Here is an 18,673-nt window from a genome sequence, read left to right on the forward strand (position 1 = left end):
CAAGGCAGATTTTTTGAAAACTATAATATACACTGGGAAATTAGTATTCTTTGTGTTATATACATTAAAGGTTTTCTTTGGAATTAACAGATATGACCACTAGATGCCACTGCTGTTGGTGGTGATTTTTATTTTAAGGTTAAAAAGCAGAATGCAAGAACAGCTCAGAAACAAAATCAACCTTTATGTCATAATGAACACCAGAACAGAAATTGTTGGATTATGTTAATAAAGAGCCAAAAGCCAGAAGTTCACTACACAGAAGTTTATTGTGAAAGTAAATTAAACATACAAACACACAATATGGCTAATGGTGACAAAAGCAATCTGGTGGCTTAAGGCAAGTTTTAATGAGGATGAATTTAGAAAAGATGATGCAATGATGTAATTTTGTTTAAATATAGATTATGGAAAAATATCAAATTGTACCAATAACTTAAAAAAAAGCTGTTTTCAAAGCCTGCACTTTTGGAGAAAAAGGGCTCATGATCTTAATGCCAGCATTAAGACAGATGGAAGCAGCACAATGCTAAATGACAGTATGTACAGAAGGATGGCAACATGAACATTTAATAACATTTGATCTTAGTTACTGGTGGACTGAAAGCCCTTAGCTAGAAACAATAGAGAAAAATGTGCCATCATCATGTTATTAGAAAAGAAAAAATTTAAGTGCAGAAGTCAAAAACCAAGGAGCTCTGTGATAAAGTAACCTTAAAACAGCACTGTAAGGACCACTTAAAAGGTGATTCCCTCAGGGGAGATTAGGGCACTGAGTGTGTAAACATGTGAGCTGCACAACACCAAATACCAACCAAATTCATTCATAGTACTTAGTTACACAAGATCAGCATGGTCTTTTATGATGCATTATTGTTTATAACAATTTAAACACACTCCTTTACCATGCATGACTTCAAATATATAACAAATATTTTTATTCTGAGATACAGGATATTTTATGAATTATAAGACCTATATACAATGAAAGTCACACCTCCCTTATCAGTCAAGTATACATATATGTTTTAAATGCAATGACCTTATTCAGACTTCAGTTCATTTTCTGAATTGACCAAGTCAGTTTTTCAAACTCTTTAAAATAATGCCATTCTATTTTGATAAAATACATTTTTGCAAAAATTCACAAATGTAGTAACATTTAACGAATGTGACCATGAAAAATATTTGTAAGGAGGTGCCAAATGACTTAGCACTTTTTTTCCAGTCTTGTATTAAAAAAAAAAAGTTGCAATCAATTTGATAGTGAGCCTATTTTAAAAATATTCTTATACTAATTCATCTCAAAAGGTTCTATTAATAGTCCTTTTGGAAAATACCATATATATAACCTGTGAATTTTTTTCCAGAATAATTAATGGAAGAAAATGTATCCTCTGCTCAGATGTACATTTTCTCTCTAAGACTAATCTTTCATCACCCAGAATTGTTTTTACAAAAGCATGCATTATAAAATACACATAAAAGCAGCTATCTTAAACATGATTTTAATACATTACCTTTGTAGCTGATTCATCACTGTCTCCAGTTTAATATGCTGTTACATACATGAAGAAGCTCCAGTATCCCTTTTCTGATTGACTTAAAAAAAAAATCCCTGAATAAAACAGAAGCCAGCCTGTGACTTCTTTAGGCATTTCAGTAGAATATTATCATCTATGGAGAATATCTCCACACAAACTCATGAATACAGAACGGAGTCTAAAACAGATCTGGGGCAGACCAGAGTTAATACCAATTAAAATTTTTTATGTTTAAACAGGAAAGAAAAGGAGCTGATTATCAACATTTAAAAGGATACTGCAACTTTAACAACTGTAAACTTTGTGTTAGAAGGTGTGGCAGACAGCTCTATGCTACTAGGTTTTTAGCTTGTAAATAATGCAAACCATCAGCAGTTTTAAAATGCCATAGACTATAAAAACACAGAAGGAAACAGGGGAAACAAAACAAAAAAACCAAGAACATTTATCTAAAATGAAGCTGTATAACCAACACATCTAAAAAAAAAAAAAAAAATAGAGCAACTGATTAGGGGAAAAAACCCTCTGATAAAAATTTTAATTTCTTGACCTGTTCTAAAATGACATGAACTTTTAAATTAAAATGGTGGAAAAAAAGAGCTTTAAAAGTGGATAGTTTCAACTCACTAAAATAATGTCAACAAGGTCAGCTTGCATAGAGGAAAATTTCAAATAATTACTGGCTACATGCATACAAAATTAGAAATGCAGGTATTATATCATAGTGCAAAACCATGGCAGTTGTGATGTCTTGTTACTGCCTAAGGTTGAGAAATAGACCGTAGTACCTCCAGTTATCACAGTTTCTGGTCTTTTAATCAATTATTTCTGCAGACTAGAAATGAATATGTAAAGATGGGGGGGCACATCTTTTGTGCCACTAATTAGCGAAGTTTGAGGTCATCACCACCACCTAAACTGGATCCAGGACTAGGGTCTTGTTGTCTTCTTGCCTGCAAAGACAAAATCATAATTTAGGGTTAAAACGTGTTTTGAAAATCAAAGTGCTAACAAATAAATGTTACAGTAGCACATAAGAAAAGTTTGCAATTAAAAAAATTTTCAGCCAGTATCTCCACATGTAAGAAGAAAAAGAACAATTTAGATTATGTATGAAATATTTTGTTAAAGTTTCCTGAAAAACCAAGAATAAAAAATCTCATTATATTCAAAAGAGCATTATCAAAATATGTACTGTGGATAAAAGAGCAACAAACCTACATTTATAGCTTTGGGAATAAAAGGTTTAACTTGAACACATGATCCAATCACCTTAGAAGCACACTTTCCCATTTTCCCTTTTAATACTAGCTGACATTTTACACACTACTATATATAAAACAGATAACAAACAAGAACCTACTGTATAGCACAGGGAACTATACTCAGTATTTTGTAATAACCTATAAGGGAAAAGTATACATATACATACATACATATATATATATCTGAATCACTGTGCTGTATACCTGAAATTAACACATTGTAAATCAACTGTACTTCTGCATGTACTTGTCCAGTTTTCCCAGCACCATTTATTGAAGAGGCTGTCTTGTCTCCATTGTATATTCTTGCCTCCTCTGTCATAGATTAGGTGACCACAGGTGTGTGGGTTTACCTCTGGGCTTTCTTACCTGTACCATTGATCCATATTTCTGTTTTTGTGCCAGTACCATATATTGTCTTGATTACTGAAGCTTTGTGGTATAGTCTGAAGTTGGGGAGCCTGATTCCTCCAACTCCATTTTTCTTTCTCAAGATTGCTTTGGCTATTTGGGGTCTTTTGTGTTTCCATATAAATTGTATAATTTTTTGTTCTAATTCTGTGGAAAATGACATTGGTAACTTGATAGGGACTGCACTGAACCTGTAGATTGCTTTGGGTAGTATAGTCATTTTCACAATATTGATTATTCCAATCCAGGAGCATGGTATATTTCTCCACCTGTTTATGTCATCTTTGATTTCTTTCATCAGTGTTCTATAGTTTTCTGAGTACAGGTCTTTTGTCTCCTCAGGTAGGTTTATTCCTAGGTATTTTATCCTTTTTGTTGTGATGGTAAATGGGACTGTTTCCTTAATTTCTCTTTCTGATCTTTTGTTGTTAGTGGATAGGAATGCCAGAGATTTCTGTGCATTAATTTTGTATCCTGCAACCTTACCAAACTCATTGATTAGTTCTAGTAGTTTTCTGATGGCATCTTTAGGATTTTCTATGTATAGTATCATGTCATCAGCAAACAGTGACAGTTTTATTTCCTCTTTTCCAATTTGTATTCCTTTTATTTCTTTTTCTTCTCTGATTGCTGTGGCTAGGACTTCCAATACTACGTTGAATAATAGTGGTGAGAGTGGGTATCCTTGTCTTGTTCCTGATTTTAGAGGAAAAGCTTTCAGTTTTTCACCATTGAGAATGATGTTTGCTGTGGGTTTGTCATCTATGGCCTTTATTATGTTGAGGTAGGTTCCCTCTATGCCCACTTTCTGGAGAGTTTTTAACATAAATCGGTGTTGAATTTTGTCAAAAGCTTTTTCTGCATCTATTGAGATGATCATATGGTTTTTATTCTTTAATTTGTTAATATGGTGTATCACATTGATTGTTTTGTGTATACTGAAGAATCCTTGCATCCCTGGGATAAATCCCACTTGATCATGTTGTATAATCTTTTTAATGTGTTGTTGGATTCTGTTTGCTAGTATTTTGAGGAAATTAGAACACTCCCTAACACCATACACAAAAATAAACTCAAAATGGATTAAAGTCCTAAATGTAAGACCAGACACTAAAACTCTTAGAGGAAAACATAGGAAAAAACACCCTTTGACATAAATCACAGCAAGATCTTTTATGACCCACTGACTAGTGTAATGAAAATAAAAACAAAAATAAGTGAATTGGACCTAATTAAACTTAAAAGCTTTTGCACAGCAAAGGAAACCATAAACAAGACAAAAGACAATCCACAGGATGGGAGAAAATATTTGCAAACGAAGCAACAAAGGATTAATCTCCAAAATATACAAACAGCTCATGTATCTCAATATCAAAAAAACAAACAACCCAATCAAAAAATGGGCAGAAGAGCTAAACAGACATTTCAGCAAAGAAGACATACAGATGGGCAAGAGACAATGAAAAGATGCTCACCAGCACTAATTATTAGAGAAATGCAAATCAAAACTACAATGAGGTAACACCTCACACCAGTCAGAATGGCCATCATCAGAAAATCTACAAACAATAAATGCTAGAGAGGGTGCAGAGAAAAGGGAACCCTCTTGCACTGTTGGTGGGAATGTAAATTGATACAGCCACTGTGGAGAACAGTATGTTGGTTCCTTAAAAAGCTAAAAATAGAATTATCATATGACCCAGCAATCCCACTACTGGACATATACCCAGAGAAAACCATAATTCAAAAAGACACATATAGGGCTTCCCTGGTGGCGCAGTGGTTAAGAATCTGCCTGCCCATGCAGGGGACACGGGTTCGAGAAGAAGATCCCACATGCTGTGTAGCAACTAAGCCTGTGCGCCACAACTACTAAGCCTGTGCTCTAGAGCCCGTGGGCCACAACTACTGAGCTCGTGTGCCACAACTACTGAAGCCCGCAAACCTAGAGCCTGTGCTCTGCAACAAGAGAAGCCACCGCAATGAGAAGCCCGCGCACCGCAACGAAGAGTAGCCCCTGCTCGCCACAACTAGAGAAAGCCCGCGTGCAGCAATGAAGACCCAACACAGTGAAAAAAAAAAAAAAAAAAAGACACATATACCCCAATGTTCATTGCAGCACTATTTATAATAGCCAGGACATGGAAACAAACTAAATGTCCACCAACAGATGAATGGATAAAGAAGATGTGGTACATAGATACAATGGAATATTACTCAGCCATAAAAAGAAATGAAATTGGGTCATTTGTAGAGATGTGGATGGACCTAGGGTCTGTCATACAGAGTGAAGCAAGACAGAAAGAGAAAAACAAATATCATATATTAATGCATATATGTGGAATCTAGAAAAATGGTACAGATGAACCTATTTGCAGGGCAGGAATAGAGAGGCAGGTGTAGAGAACGGATGTGTGGACACAGGGTGGGAAGGGGAAGGTGGGATGAATTGGGAGATTAGGTTTGACATAAATACACTACCAGGTGTAAAACAGATAGCTGGTGGGAACCTGCTGTATAGCACAGGGAGCTCAGCTCGGTGCTCTTTGATGGCCTAGTTGGGTGGCATGGTGGCAGGAAAGGAGGTACAGGAGGGAGGGGATGTGTGTATGCATATGGCTGATTCACTTTGCTGTGCAGCAGAAACTAATGCAACATTGTAAAGCAATTATACTCCCCCCAAAAAAAAATTATTGTGAGACAACCAGAAAAAAAAAAAGTTAACAAAGGAATTCCAATACCAGATTAGGAAACTGATAGTTACCAAATGTTATTTTTTCCAATAAACAAGTTATATTTTATATTAAGACATTTAAAAAATAAATTTAACACCAATAATAGCAAAAAAATCAACTATACTTCAATAAAATATATATAAATGAGTAAATAAAAATTAAAAAAAATAGCTGACATTTATTGAGCACCAACTATATGCTGGGCACTGTTCTAAGCAATTTCCATGGACGAACCAATTTAATCCCTGCCAACTACCTATAACATAGGTGCTATTGTTTATCCATTTTACAGATAAAGAAACTGAGTCACACAGAAGTATATGGCCTATAAATTATATGACTGAAAAATGTAATACTGAATTTCATCTCTCACTGAATTCCATCTCTGCCAACTGGATTTAACTAGGAATCTCTATCTCAAGAAATAAAATTCAGAATTACTATGGATAAAGTATTGTCTCAAAAGCAACAACGGAAGTATATTAGAATCCTTGGTGCACTTATATATTCAGAAGTATCTTTACAACAATACTTAACAACTAAGAGGCTTGACAATCATAAACATTGAGGATTTCAAGTTTCACTGTAGAATAAACATTTCTGTTTAAACTATGGCAAATTACTTAATAGAGAACATCTAAGAACTAATATACTGTGCATGACACTCTCTGCTAATATAAAGTTTTAAAATAACATAGTGCCCCCCTTTAATCCACACATAATATTTACTTTCAGTCTCTTTCACAAATTCCAATGCATCTTTCTTTTATAAGTGTTCTCTAGTGACTACAAACGTCAGTCAAGCAAACATCTGTTTGTATACAGAACCTAGTTCCCTCAGCAACAGTTTTCCTATGTTAGATAAAGGCTACTCCATTTTACCAGTTATTAAGGGCAAAAACCCCTTAACATCTCTCACACCCAACAGCAAATTCTGACATCTCTACATTTAAATATGTCCTGAATCTGACCACTTCTTTTTTTTTTTTTTTGCTGTACGCGGGCCTCTCACTGCTGTGGCCTCTCCCGTTGCGGAGCACAGGCTCCGGACACACAGGCTCCGCGGCCATGGCTCGCGGGCCCAGCCGCTCCGCGGCATGTGGGATCTTCCGGGATCGGGGCACGAACCCGTGTCCCCTGCATCGGCAGGCGGACTCTCAACCACTGCGCCACCAGGGAAGCCCCTGAATCTGACCACTTCTGACTACCTCTACCATTCTTACCCTAGTCCAAGCCACCATCATCGTTCATGTGGATCTTGTTTTAGCCACCTCTGTTATATGCCAGCAACTGGGACTAACTGCAATTACCTGGTGCAATCCTTAGCTAAATGGAATTATGTATTATTATCACCAACTGATTGTCCATTATCTGTCAGTTTTTGGAAACAAATTTAACCAAAAATAGAAATGTTCTGATTTCAATGGTTAAGATCTAAAACAATTAGAGAAAGAGCATCCTTGACCTTCAAAGAAACAGCTTAACGAGTCACACCTGTACTGTAAAATCATGTTTAGTCAGAAGCTCCAGTTACATCATCATTTCTCAAGAGGGTTAATGTTGTTTAGACAGAAATGACACAGCTTTATTCACTTTCAAAAAAATCATATAAAACCCAACACTAACTTCCCTGATCTTTCTTATAAACTGTGATATATTTCTCTAGCAAATCTTAACTATTTATTAGCAGACTGCATGCTGACTAAATTTTAGCACATTCCTTTCATTTAACTAGTCAGGTTAATGTTATGCTGTATGGGTACAGACTGAAAGAGCTATGGAATGCATATGCATTAGGAAAACAATTTATGTTCCATACAGAATCAATGTTAAATGTAATGTAAGGACTGATCAATTCTGCAAAACAAGAGATGGTGATATAAGCATCTGGTTTCAGTCAATGAAGGTTAGAAAGGGGCTGAGCAATGAAGAAACACTGAGAAAAATCAATCCTAATTATACATTTATAAATTACTACTAACCTACCAGTAATACTTTGTGAAAAGAATATTTCAGCTTTTGTCTTGGGATAAGAGTAATTTTCAAATTATTTTAATAATGGGATGACTCCAAATGAGTGACAACAAAACAGTCATCAGCAGGTGGAGGTCTCCCTACTGGTCAGGGCTGTGCAGAGGTTGCCATGGGTTTATTTGTTTAAAATATATTTTTGGTAAAAGCATGGAAAGAAAAGTTGTTTTGCTATTTACTTGTGTTTTTCGTTTCTATTTACATTGTAAAGAAGGAATGAGGAAGATGTAAACGAAGACACTATGAAGGAGAATCAAAGATAAAAAAAATAAGGGAAGTCTGAAAGAGTATGAATGAGAGCAGAAGAGGGAAGAATGAGAGAGCTGGGAGACTGGGAGGAAATTTAATGCTAGGGAGGAAGATGTATGGGCTGTTATATGAAGGAGACAAATACAGAAACATTTACGTTAATGAAATAGCTTCCACAGGACTGGAATTCAACAACTGGATGCGCTGCCTTGGGAAGCAGTGCCTTCTACTGTAGCAGTTTTCTAATGGAGGTTGGATGTTTTCGAATGAATTCTGTGAGTAACAAACTAGACTAGATGATGGCAAAGAAACTCTCTGAACTTGATTATTCTAAAAACATAAAGTCCGTAATTTCTAGTTTCTTTCTCCCCAGTCAATCCACATAGGCCCTTGATTTTAACTTTTTATTAACAGTTATTTCAGAATAGGGTTTTAATATAAAGCAGACACCCATGAGCCTGTTCAGAATACAAATCTGTTTTTAATATTTGTAAGTATTAAAATCTAGAAATTTTACTACAGACCCCTCACCACCAATCGCTCCTATCTTCTTTCTTTCAGTATACCATCACCCAGAAACATGGCAAATCCGGTTTCTAGATGGCAGTCATAGGATGTGTTCAAAATGAAGAGACAAAAAATATTCACCGGATACTGGAGCTTTCCCTACTGGTCTGGGCTGTGCAGAAGTAGCCAAGAGCAGGGCTACCCAAATGAAAATGAATAAAACCTGGTTGATTTCCATTCTTTTATTATCAAGATCATCAAACTGCAGAAAACTCTTCATGAGAAAATGCCCTAATAACTAAAAAGAAATCCAATTTATTGAGTGTATACTGTATCCAGATAATGTGCAAATCACTTTGTTTGACACTTGGCTAAAAGTCAGAACATGGCATGACAGAATTTTAGAGCAGCACAGTACTTTACAGAGATCCAGTTCAACTCTCACATTACAGATGATAGGCCCGAGACCAAGAATGTTAAATGATTCCTCCAAGGTTTCAGAGTTAGGTGGTGGCAGTGAGAACACGAACTCACAACTCTAAAAGGACGAACCTTTAACTTCCAATTAGCATTAATGTCAGCCTCCTAAGTCACTGCTATTTCTCCTGACTGCTAAGGCTGGAAGAGACACAAAGTAGAAATTTTAAGTCCTAATATGAGAGAAAGAAATGCAATTTCTCCAAACTCATTAAAATCGTAAAAACAAGGTGAGCAGACAATCATAAACACCTGTCAGATAAGTAGACTGCAAGAGCTGGTCTAACAGGCACATCAAAAAATACAGTTCTTACAAAGTATACAACTTCAGGAAAACTTTAAATATAAGGTGGCATTTTAAAATAAAAGAGATAGTGGAAATAACTGACATTTCCAGGCTTGGATTAGGGTGGCTCTACCAAGTTAGCAATGTGAGCTTATACAAGCTTCTTATCCTCTTTCAGCCTCAGTTCCTCAAAATTGAGATACATCTTATAAGAGCACTTAAGAATCAAGTGTAAAACAAATATTGCAGCATATACTGCCTGGCACATAGTATGCATTCATGCTGTTGCTATCACAACAAAGCTGCTCATAACTTCCCAATTTATCTGTATGAACTTTTCAAATGTTAAAAAAATCTGCATCCTGCAGATAAGAGTAACTTTTACAGGCTAAAATAAAGTTAAAACAAAATAAGTTTTAATAAAACCTACATCTCTTATGATAGAGACCAAACCAAGACCTTGTTTTTCTCTTAGTATGGGAGCAGCAGACCTAGAATCCTTGTCCTCGTTAATCCTCTTCTGATTCTCATTCTTTTTCGTTTTGTTTTAAAATTTTATATTTTAATAGGATTTTCTTTTTTTATAAATTTATTTATTTATTTATTTTTAGCTGAGTTGGGTCTTCATTGCTCCGCACTGGCTTTCTCTAGTTGTGGCGAGCAGGGGCTACTCTTCATTGCAGTGCGCGGGCTTCTCATTTTGGTGGCTTCTCTCGTTGCAGTGCAAGGGCTCTAGGTGCACAGGCTTCAGTAGTTGTGGCATGCGGGCTCAGGAGTTGTAGCACACGGGCTTAGTTGCTCCGCGGCATGCGGGATCTTCCTGGACCAGGGCTCGAACCCGTGTCCCCTGCATTGGTAGGCGGATTCTTAACCACTGCACCACCAGGGAAGCCCTCTCATTCTTTTTTTTTTTTCGATTCTCATTCTTAGTCTGAGTTCATATTCTCGGTTCACTTTCATCTACTGCCTATACCTAAAACACGCCTCAGGAAGGCCCAGAAGAGACAGACATTTATGTTCATTTGTCCTTACATAAAAGTAAGTGTCGGTAGAGTTAAGTGATATGAAAACTGAAGTCTGTGGGAATTTAAAATAAATAGAGGCTGTGATTTTTTTTCTTGGACCACACAGAATCAAAGGCTCCAAAAACATACAAAACACAAATATAAAAACCACAGTCTTCCGCTTGTTTTTATTTCCAAATAGTCTCCACATAAAATTCTCATATGATTTACTGAGCTTTACTTTTAAAACTGCCTATAGCAGAATAAGCAATAATTATTTACCCATTCTCTGACATTAAAGATAACAATTTATTTGCTAACGCTTTTATAACCTAACCAAATGAAAGCATTTTCTAGGTAATGACAGAGAGGAAATCTCTTTCAGCACCCTGTCACCTTGCAGCTGAATTCAGAGCCAGCAGTACTGTATCAGGGTTTTAGGTTCAGAGGCCAATGAAGCTGAAGGTGGTCCCTAGACACACCAAGAGTGTGTATGAGCTGCTATAACAGATGACAGAGGTATCTTTCCAACTTATTTATGACGAAAGCACTCAGTCTACACCTTATTAGCCTCTATCTTCCTTCACAAAATCCCAAAGTAAGGTACTGGAATTACACTTATAGAGATGTGTAACCTGAAGGACTGCCATGGATAACAGGTCAACAGTTTTAAATAATGGTAAGATTCTCGGGTAGAAAGGCACTGGGCCACTTCTATGTGGCAACAGATATCAATGGGCAGGCAGGCACTTTACAGAAGAAATGTCTGTGATTATTTTTTTTTTTAAAGTCTACTTTTTATTAAAGTACAGAAGAGTGTACAAATCATATATATGAGTGATGAATTTTCAGGAAATGAACACACCCATGTAACTAGCCTCCAGATCAAGAAATATAATATCACCAAACGTGGGAAGTTCCCTCTTTGTACCCCCTCCTTGTCACTATCCAACCCCAAGAGAAGCCAGAAAAGTTCAAGATCCTTTACTATTGTTAAAAAACAAAGAAAGAAAGAAACAAACACCAGGATATAAAATAGCTTGGCAACATATCTTTGACTTTCAGAGTCTACAGTTAGGATATGCCTGCCTTTATTGCCACTCCAGATACGTTGTGAGCCAAGGTGCATAGAAAGAGAGGATGGGGCTTCCCTGGTGGCGCAGTGGTTGAGAGTCCGCCTGCCAGTGCAGGGGACACAGGTTCATGCCCCGGTCCGGGAAGATCCCACATGCCACGGAGCGGCTGGGCCCGTGAGCCATCGCCGCTGAGCCTGCGTGTCTGGAGCCTGTGCTCCACAATGGGAGAGGCCACAGCAGGGAGAGGCCCGCGTACCACAAAAAGAAAAAAGAGAGGATGAAGGAACTAGCTTCCAATGAATTCCATTTTAAATGTCAGATACTGAGTTAGGCAGCACCCTGGGAGGTAGGGTGTTAGCTCCATTTTACAGATGAGGGTCAAGAGGATAAGCAACTTTCCCAATGCCACATGGCAACAAGTAGAGCTAGGACTCAAAACCAGGGCAATTTATTAGAAGCCTCATCCTCATCTACTACCTCAAAGGTTCTCAAGTTACATTCTGCCACTTACTGGGTTTCCTGAACACATTCCAGGGACTCTAGAGGGGGACCAGAATAATCCCTACTCCTGCTTCACCCAGAGCAGTGCCCCTTTAAGCTATTTTATACATTAAGGTTCTGTATAAATTTCAAACGAAGACAGGATTTTACATTTTTAAAAACTGCCTATACGTCAGAGAAAACAGATAGCAAGTTCTAGAATCTTCTGTTTTCATCATTCTGTGTTAACACTAGCAACAATTTTTCTCTTCTTGATAGGTAACAGATGCACATGATACAAAATTCAAAAGGTATAAAAGATAAACAATGAAAAGTAATCACTCAAGGAGTTTTAGAACTGATTTCAGGTTAAAAGACACTGGGGAAAACCAAAACCACTTGGAGTTCTGCTTCCCACTGTGAGTAACCTTAATCAGATACACACATTAAATGTTCACGAGCACCACTGTTACAAGTTTAGCATGTCAGGGCTAGAGGCCTCAGAGGTTACCCAAACAGGGGTAGGACATCCGTAAGCCTCTGTGCTGCCAGGATCTTAAGCCTCCAAGGACCATTTACTGGGTTACTGCCACCCAAGAGTTACCACTGCTCCTTGGCCCTTGTCTTTAGTCAGTCATCAGGACCACCCACGAGAACCATTATTATTCTTTTCTTCCTCAGTTTTTTCTTTTCCAGGCAAAATGGTTTCTAACTTCTTCTGGTTCTGGCAGATTTTACTTTTCAACTTAATCATCTTTATGGGTGATGTGGAAATTCTTTTCCCAGTGCTGGGCTGTATATGTGGAGAACTTCTGCTTAGGAAGATGGTTTAAGTCTTCACCCTCCCCTTTCATTAACCAACTATTTCAAAAGAGAGCAAGTCAATTAAATTTTCTCAGAGTCTCAGTTTCTTCAAATATAGTAAGAATTTTACCCAGGTGAGTGTAAGAAAATCATTTTTTATAAAATTGTTACTTTTAAAAAAACAAAATTAAAAACAAATAAAAAGAATGTTCAATTATATTTTGTAAGATCCCCTTATAGATGTTTGAATTACAGGGGAAAAAATGCAACATTCACCCCCAAAGTTCCCCTTTTAGGAAAAAGGAGGTAAACGACAAGAAATAAGCTGACATCAGGAATCTGTCATGATTTTTTTTTTTTTTAAAGAGAAGCAAAATACACATGCACACAGTGCCAAAAGACATGCATACCCAAAACTCCCCTAAGAGACTGCCAGTGCAAGCTCTGAGGTCAGATTCCAGCCCAATTTTCCAGATAACAGTTCTCTACGAGAACTTTTAAAATTACTGCCATAAGGGACTATGGATCTTAAATCACTGATGAAAATCTAACCATTTTCCCTATGCTCTAGGTCATAATGCAGGGAAAGGGCCCTGATACACTTTAGAGAACTGAAACAATGTTCTTGGTAGCCAGATAATTCAGTTAACTTGAACCAGCACTGTGGTAGGGCTTTTAGTGCGAAAGAACTTTAGAGCTATTATTTACTGAAGGCATACACATATCAAGCGCCATACTAAGTGCCTTATAAGCACTTTCCCATTTCATTCTCACAACAATTTCTACGAGAAAACGCACTTAAGAGAGGTTAGCAATGAATGGACCAGGAATCTCAACTACGCCTGACTACAAAGCCCATGTGCTCAATCACTGACATAAAACTCACTAGAAACAATCTATCTGAGCAACAAATTATCTGACACCTCTATCACCAGACTATATTTTTGTTCATACACAAATACAAACATAAGCACATATAAACTGACACACCAAAATGTTTTTCTTCAAGTAACATTATTTATAATAATCAAATTAACATTTTAGAGAAGATAATTCTTAGCCTCAACTAATCTAGAATTTTATTTAAAGCAAATCATATAAAAAAACTCCTAATTGTTCCATTAGTTGTCAAATAGTTATTCTTCAAATATAATGTGGCTGAACAGCACTTTTTATAAAACAATTCTTATATTCATGTAAAACCATGTTAGCTTGCTCTAGAAAGACTGACCAATCATGTTCTCTGACATGACAATGTCTTTTTTTCCTTCACTCCTTTGCATACACGGTTCCTTCTGTCCAGAATGCTTTCCCCAGCTTGTGTAGCTGGCAAACTCACATTCTTCCTTCAAATCCCTGCAAGTATATTCTCCTGTGAAACCCCCAGGCAGAGGCAGATGTAAGTGCTCCTTCCTCTGCACCGCCACTGTTCCCCCTGAAGTACAGGTGCTGCTAAAGCAGACTGCAAGGATCTGTTTATACATCTATTTTCCCCTCAAGACTGACAGATGTTCAAGGACAGAAACCATGCATTTTCATCTATATATTTCCTAGTCCCTAATGCAGAATCTAGCACAACACAGTTGGAGTTCATTACTTAATAAATTACCTAGTTAATATAAACCAACAAATTATAAAGATTTAAACATCTTTCCGGAGACCATTAACATGTATTATTCTACTGTAACGTACAGGCTCTAGTTTTCAGACAGGCAGAGTAGGAGAGAGAGACAGAGAGAGAGAGAGAGAGAGAGAGAGAGAGAGAGAGAGAGAGAGAGAGAGAGAGAGACTGTGTGTGTGTGTGTGTGTGTGTGTGTGTTAGTGTTACGCGGGCCTCTCAATGTTGTGGCCTCTCCCACTGCGGAGCACAGACTCCGGACGCGCAGGCTCAGCAGCCATGGCTCACGGGCCTCTTCCCGGACCGGGGCATGAACCCGTGTCCCCTGCATCGGCAGGCGGACTCTCAACCACTGAGCCACCAGGGAAGCCCAGGAGGTATTTTTTGAAGCTGTCCATTTGACAACTAAATGCAATGTACAAAACACTGTGGTGGGTAATGTGGAGGTCAAAAAATCAGGGGCCCCACTTCACTGGTGATCACACTACGGTGGAGTACAGACAACTTTATAATTGTTTTAACATCCTGTTCAATAAGAACAATGATAGAAATGAGAAGTGCTCTGGAAACGACAAAGTAGAAGGGCTAATTATGATGAAGAAGATTGGAGAAGGGATTGACAGATAACATTTAAGTTGGGCCTTGAATGGGTAGAAAAGTTAAATTCTCAGTCAGGGAACGAACAGCATGAGCAAGAAGGTTCAGAAGTATAAGATAACAAATGCATATTACACATTCGAAAACTTCTTACTATTACAGATACAGGATTCTCAAAGAAAATGCCATGGGAAGTTTGATCACAAGAACTGTAAACGCTTCAGGGACTTCCCTGGAGGTCCAGTGGTTAAGACTTCACGCTTCCACTGCAGTGGGCACGGGTGCGATCCCTCATTGGGGAACTAAGATTGCACATGCCGCATGGTGCGGCCAAAGGAAAAAAAAAAAGTAAAAAGCTTCAAAGAAAAAAATGTATTGCATTATATCCCTCCTGTTCCTTCCCCTAGCTAGAAAGTATTCTTGGGGACATCATCAGTTGCTATCAGCCTATTAAATCAATTCACTCATTGCAAAGGGAAATATCAACCATTAAAAGATAATAATTTTATTTCATACACTAACCACTAAGTAGGCTTGATTTTTTTTCACTTATTTTTTAAAAAATATTTTAACATATATATGAAATAATACCAATAATATCAGCTGACACCTAGTCAGTGCCACATTCTCTAAAAGTGCTTTCACATGTATTTACTCATTTAATCCTTACAATGACCCTATGAGATAGGCACAATTAGCCCTATTTTATAGATGAGGAAACTCAGCCACAGAAAGGTGAAATAATTTGTCAGAGGTGACAAGGTGCCAGAGCCAGATTCAGATCTTGCCATCAGGCTCTAGAGTCTGGGCTCTTAACCACTGTCTTTGTGTACACACACTTTTACATTTAAATAGTGTACATATAATTTAGTGAATGAAAAAACATTTTCTCTACTATGTAACAATGACTTAAAAAATTTTTTTAACGTGGAAAAATTACAAACATAAAAATTACCATCTTAACCACCTTTAAGTGTACAGTTCAGTAGTGTTAAGTAAGCACATTCACACTGTTGTGCAACCAATCTCCAGAACTCTTTTTAATGCTTGGAAATTATTCTATTTCGTTGATAGTCATATCAAATTTAAACACTGGACAAGACTAAATTTGAGTGTTTAAGACTGAAGTAGACATGGATAATAAAACTATAAAAAGACACAAGGAAGTGATTACTATAAAAATTGAGAAAATCATTACTTTTGAAGGGAGGGAAAAGGTCATAATTAGATGTACACATGGAGGGGGCTACTGGGGTAACTGTCACATTTTTATTTTTTTTTACCTGGATGGTTATAAGGGTGTTATTAGCATTCTAATAATTAAGCTACATATTTTTTTATGTAGATTTGGTGTGTACTTTACCATAAAAAGGTTAAAAGAAATACAGTCTAGGTTAATTCCATTCTTTGAGTACTTTGAAAATAAATTTTCCTCTAGTGAAGAGACTATACAAATGACTGAAAATTATAATGTTACAAAATCAAGACAAATATTTATAGAAAAGTGGGAAATAATGTTACTCCCAGAGAGTTTTAATAATGTTCTAAAAATATGTATCCTATGATAACATAAGGTAATTTTTACAAATAATCTGAAAGATAATTAAGAAAAAAGAGGTAAGATATTTGGATCAATCAATTAATAGAAAATATACACGATAGTAAATTTTTTTTTTTTTTTTTTTTTGCGGTATGTGGGCCTCTCACTGTTGTGGCCTCTCCCGTTGCGGAGCACAGGCTCCGGATGCGCAGGCCCAGCGGCCATGGCTCACGGGCCCAGCCGCTCCGCAGCATGTGGGATCTTCCCGGACTGGGGCACGAACCCGTTTCCCCTGCATGGCAGGCGGACTCTTAACCACTGTGCCACCAGGGAAGCCCAATATTTTTTTTGAGGACCAATAAATGAGGAATTCATGTACAACCTTAAAATTAAGACTTTCTTTATAGCAATTACATTTAATAAACACAAAGTCACAGGGTACAACTTTTAAAAAATGAAAGACATTGAACTACTAAACTATTTAAAATCATTATGCACAAACATCACAAATAGAGCCTGAGAGTTTGGGGGAAAGTACTAACCAGTTACTGCCAGCAGCTGTGAAACTCTCACCTCCATTTCCTCCCGATGAGACCTGTCTCTATCTTCAAATTCACGTGTCCTTCTCCGGGCCTCTTCAAAGGCCTGTTGTGCTAATGCATCCTCCTGCTGTCATAAGAATATATGAAACAGATAGTTTAATTTTGATTTATAATAAAAAAAATTGGGGGGTGTCTTTTTTGAAAGGAATAAACAGCAGAGTATTTCTCAAAACATCAAAGCCATAAAAAAAGAGAAACTTCTTAAAGAAAACGTCAGTATTTTCATGTTCTATTATAACACCTTGGAAATAGTAATCGTGTTCAGTTATATTCTAACAACTGAAAATGCTCTTCCCTTTCTGTCCTTACCTCATCCTCTTCAGTAAAGTAAAATTCTGATCAAGTCAATATTTAAAACATAGAAGTATAAGGAAAAAGAAATTATTAAATACTTCTACAGTGTGGGGATAAGACAGGCCAGGTGCTCTAAGTATGATTCTAAAGCCAGAAATATAAAAGAGAATATTAACAGAATCGACTGTACAAATGTTAGAAACTTCTAGACAACAAAAAGAAAATTCCAAGGGATATTATCAAGAAAAATTTATTTGTAACATGTAACAAATCCTAATCCTTTCCCAACTAATGGATAAAGATCTGAAGGAAACCCAGATACTTCAGACTTCTTGTGTCTAAAAGGTAACCAATTTAAACTTTCCCTTTACACTTCTTTAGTCTGGATGGTGGCACTACTCACTCATTTCGGCCAAGAACCGGAGCTGCCTTTGACACTTCACTCTCCCCGTCTCCATAGAGCCAATCAACCACCAAATCCTATCCATCTGACCTCCTATTTTTTGAATCTTTAGGCTCCTTTTCACTCCTACATTTTCCTAGTTCAGGAACCTAAGATCTCTCACCCAAACTACTGCAAAGTCTCTTCCTGTTTCCATTCTGTCATCCCCCAAGCCAAAACACAGCCATCAGAGCGTGCCTTCTAAAGCACAATCTGACCACAATATTCCCCAACTTAAAACTCCCTCGCTGTCTACTGCACAGGATGCTCAAGTGTGTGATTTGCAGTCACGCACTTCTCAACACTAGGATTTTCAATGGCACACTTGAAGAAACTAAAATATCAAAAACAATGCCAAAAAAGTCATCAATATTCACTGTCCTAGTTTCATTACAGCAAGGGGTGGCCAGGTAACTATGTTCTAGCCAATGATATAGAAGTGCAAGTCAATGAATGGGCCTTCTGAGAAAGTCATTTGAGAGACATGTCACCTTTCCTTCTTCTTGGGAACCGATGCAATGACCAGAGATACAGCAACCATCTTGCAAACATAATACTGGGGATGTTGCCACACACTGAGCATAGTACAGCAGGAAAATGAAAAGACCCACAGCTCCTGATAATATAAATGTCTGAACTGCATACTGTTGATATCTTATTCTGTGTGATAAATCCTTTATTTGGCTGTTAGTAGGGTTGTTTGATACTTGC

The 18,673-nt window shown here is 37.2% G+C and overlaps 1 protein-coding gene across 2 annotated transcripts in view; it reads right to left on the bottom strand.

Annotated features, from left to right (window-relative positions):
- Window positions 1-250: 250 nt before the first annotated feature.
- The window catches only part of CBFB (core-binding factor subunit beta), a gene marked incomplete at its 3' end in the record, with an annotated part of 63,225 nt that continues 44,802 nt past the window's right edge, over window positions 251-18,673 (bottom strand). The window contains exons 5-6 of one of the 2 annotated variants that reach the window (XM_082607350.1): window positions 17,198-17,293; window positions 251-2,497 (exon numbers count right to left, since the gene is read on the bottom strand). In XM_082607350.1, coding sequence (XP_082463476.1) covers window positions 2,429-2,497; window positions 17,198-17,293 — 165 coding nt within the window. Of the gene's footprint in view, window positions 2,498-17,161; window positions 17,294-18,673 lie in introns of those variants that run through there. The other variant, XM_082607351.1, reaches the window with a different exon arrangement.

The sequence above is a fragment of the Mesoplodon mirus genome (assembly GCF_964341445.2).
Source record: "Mesoplodon mirus genome assembly, chromosome: 19".
Taxonomy (NCBI): domain Eukaryota; kingdom Metazoa; phylum Chordata; class Mammalia; order Artiodactyla; family Ziphiidae; genus Mesoplodon; species Mesoplodon mirus.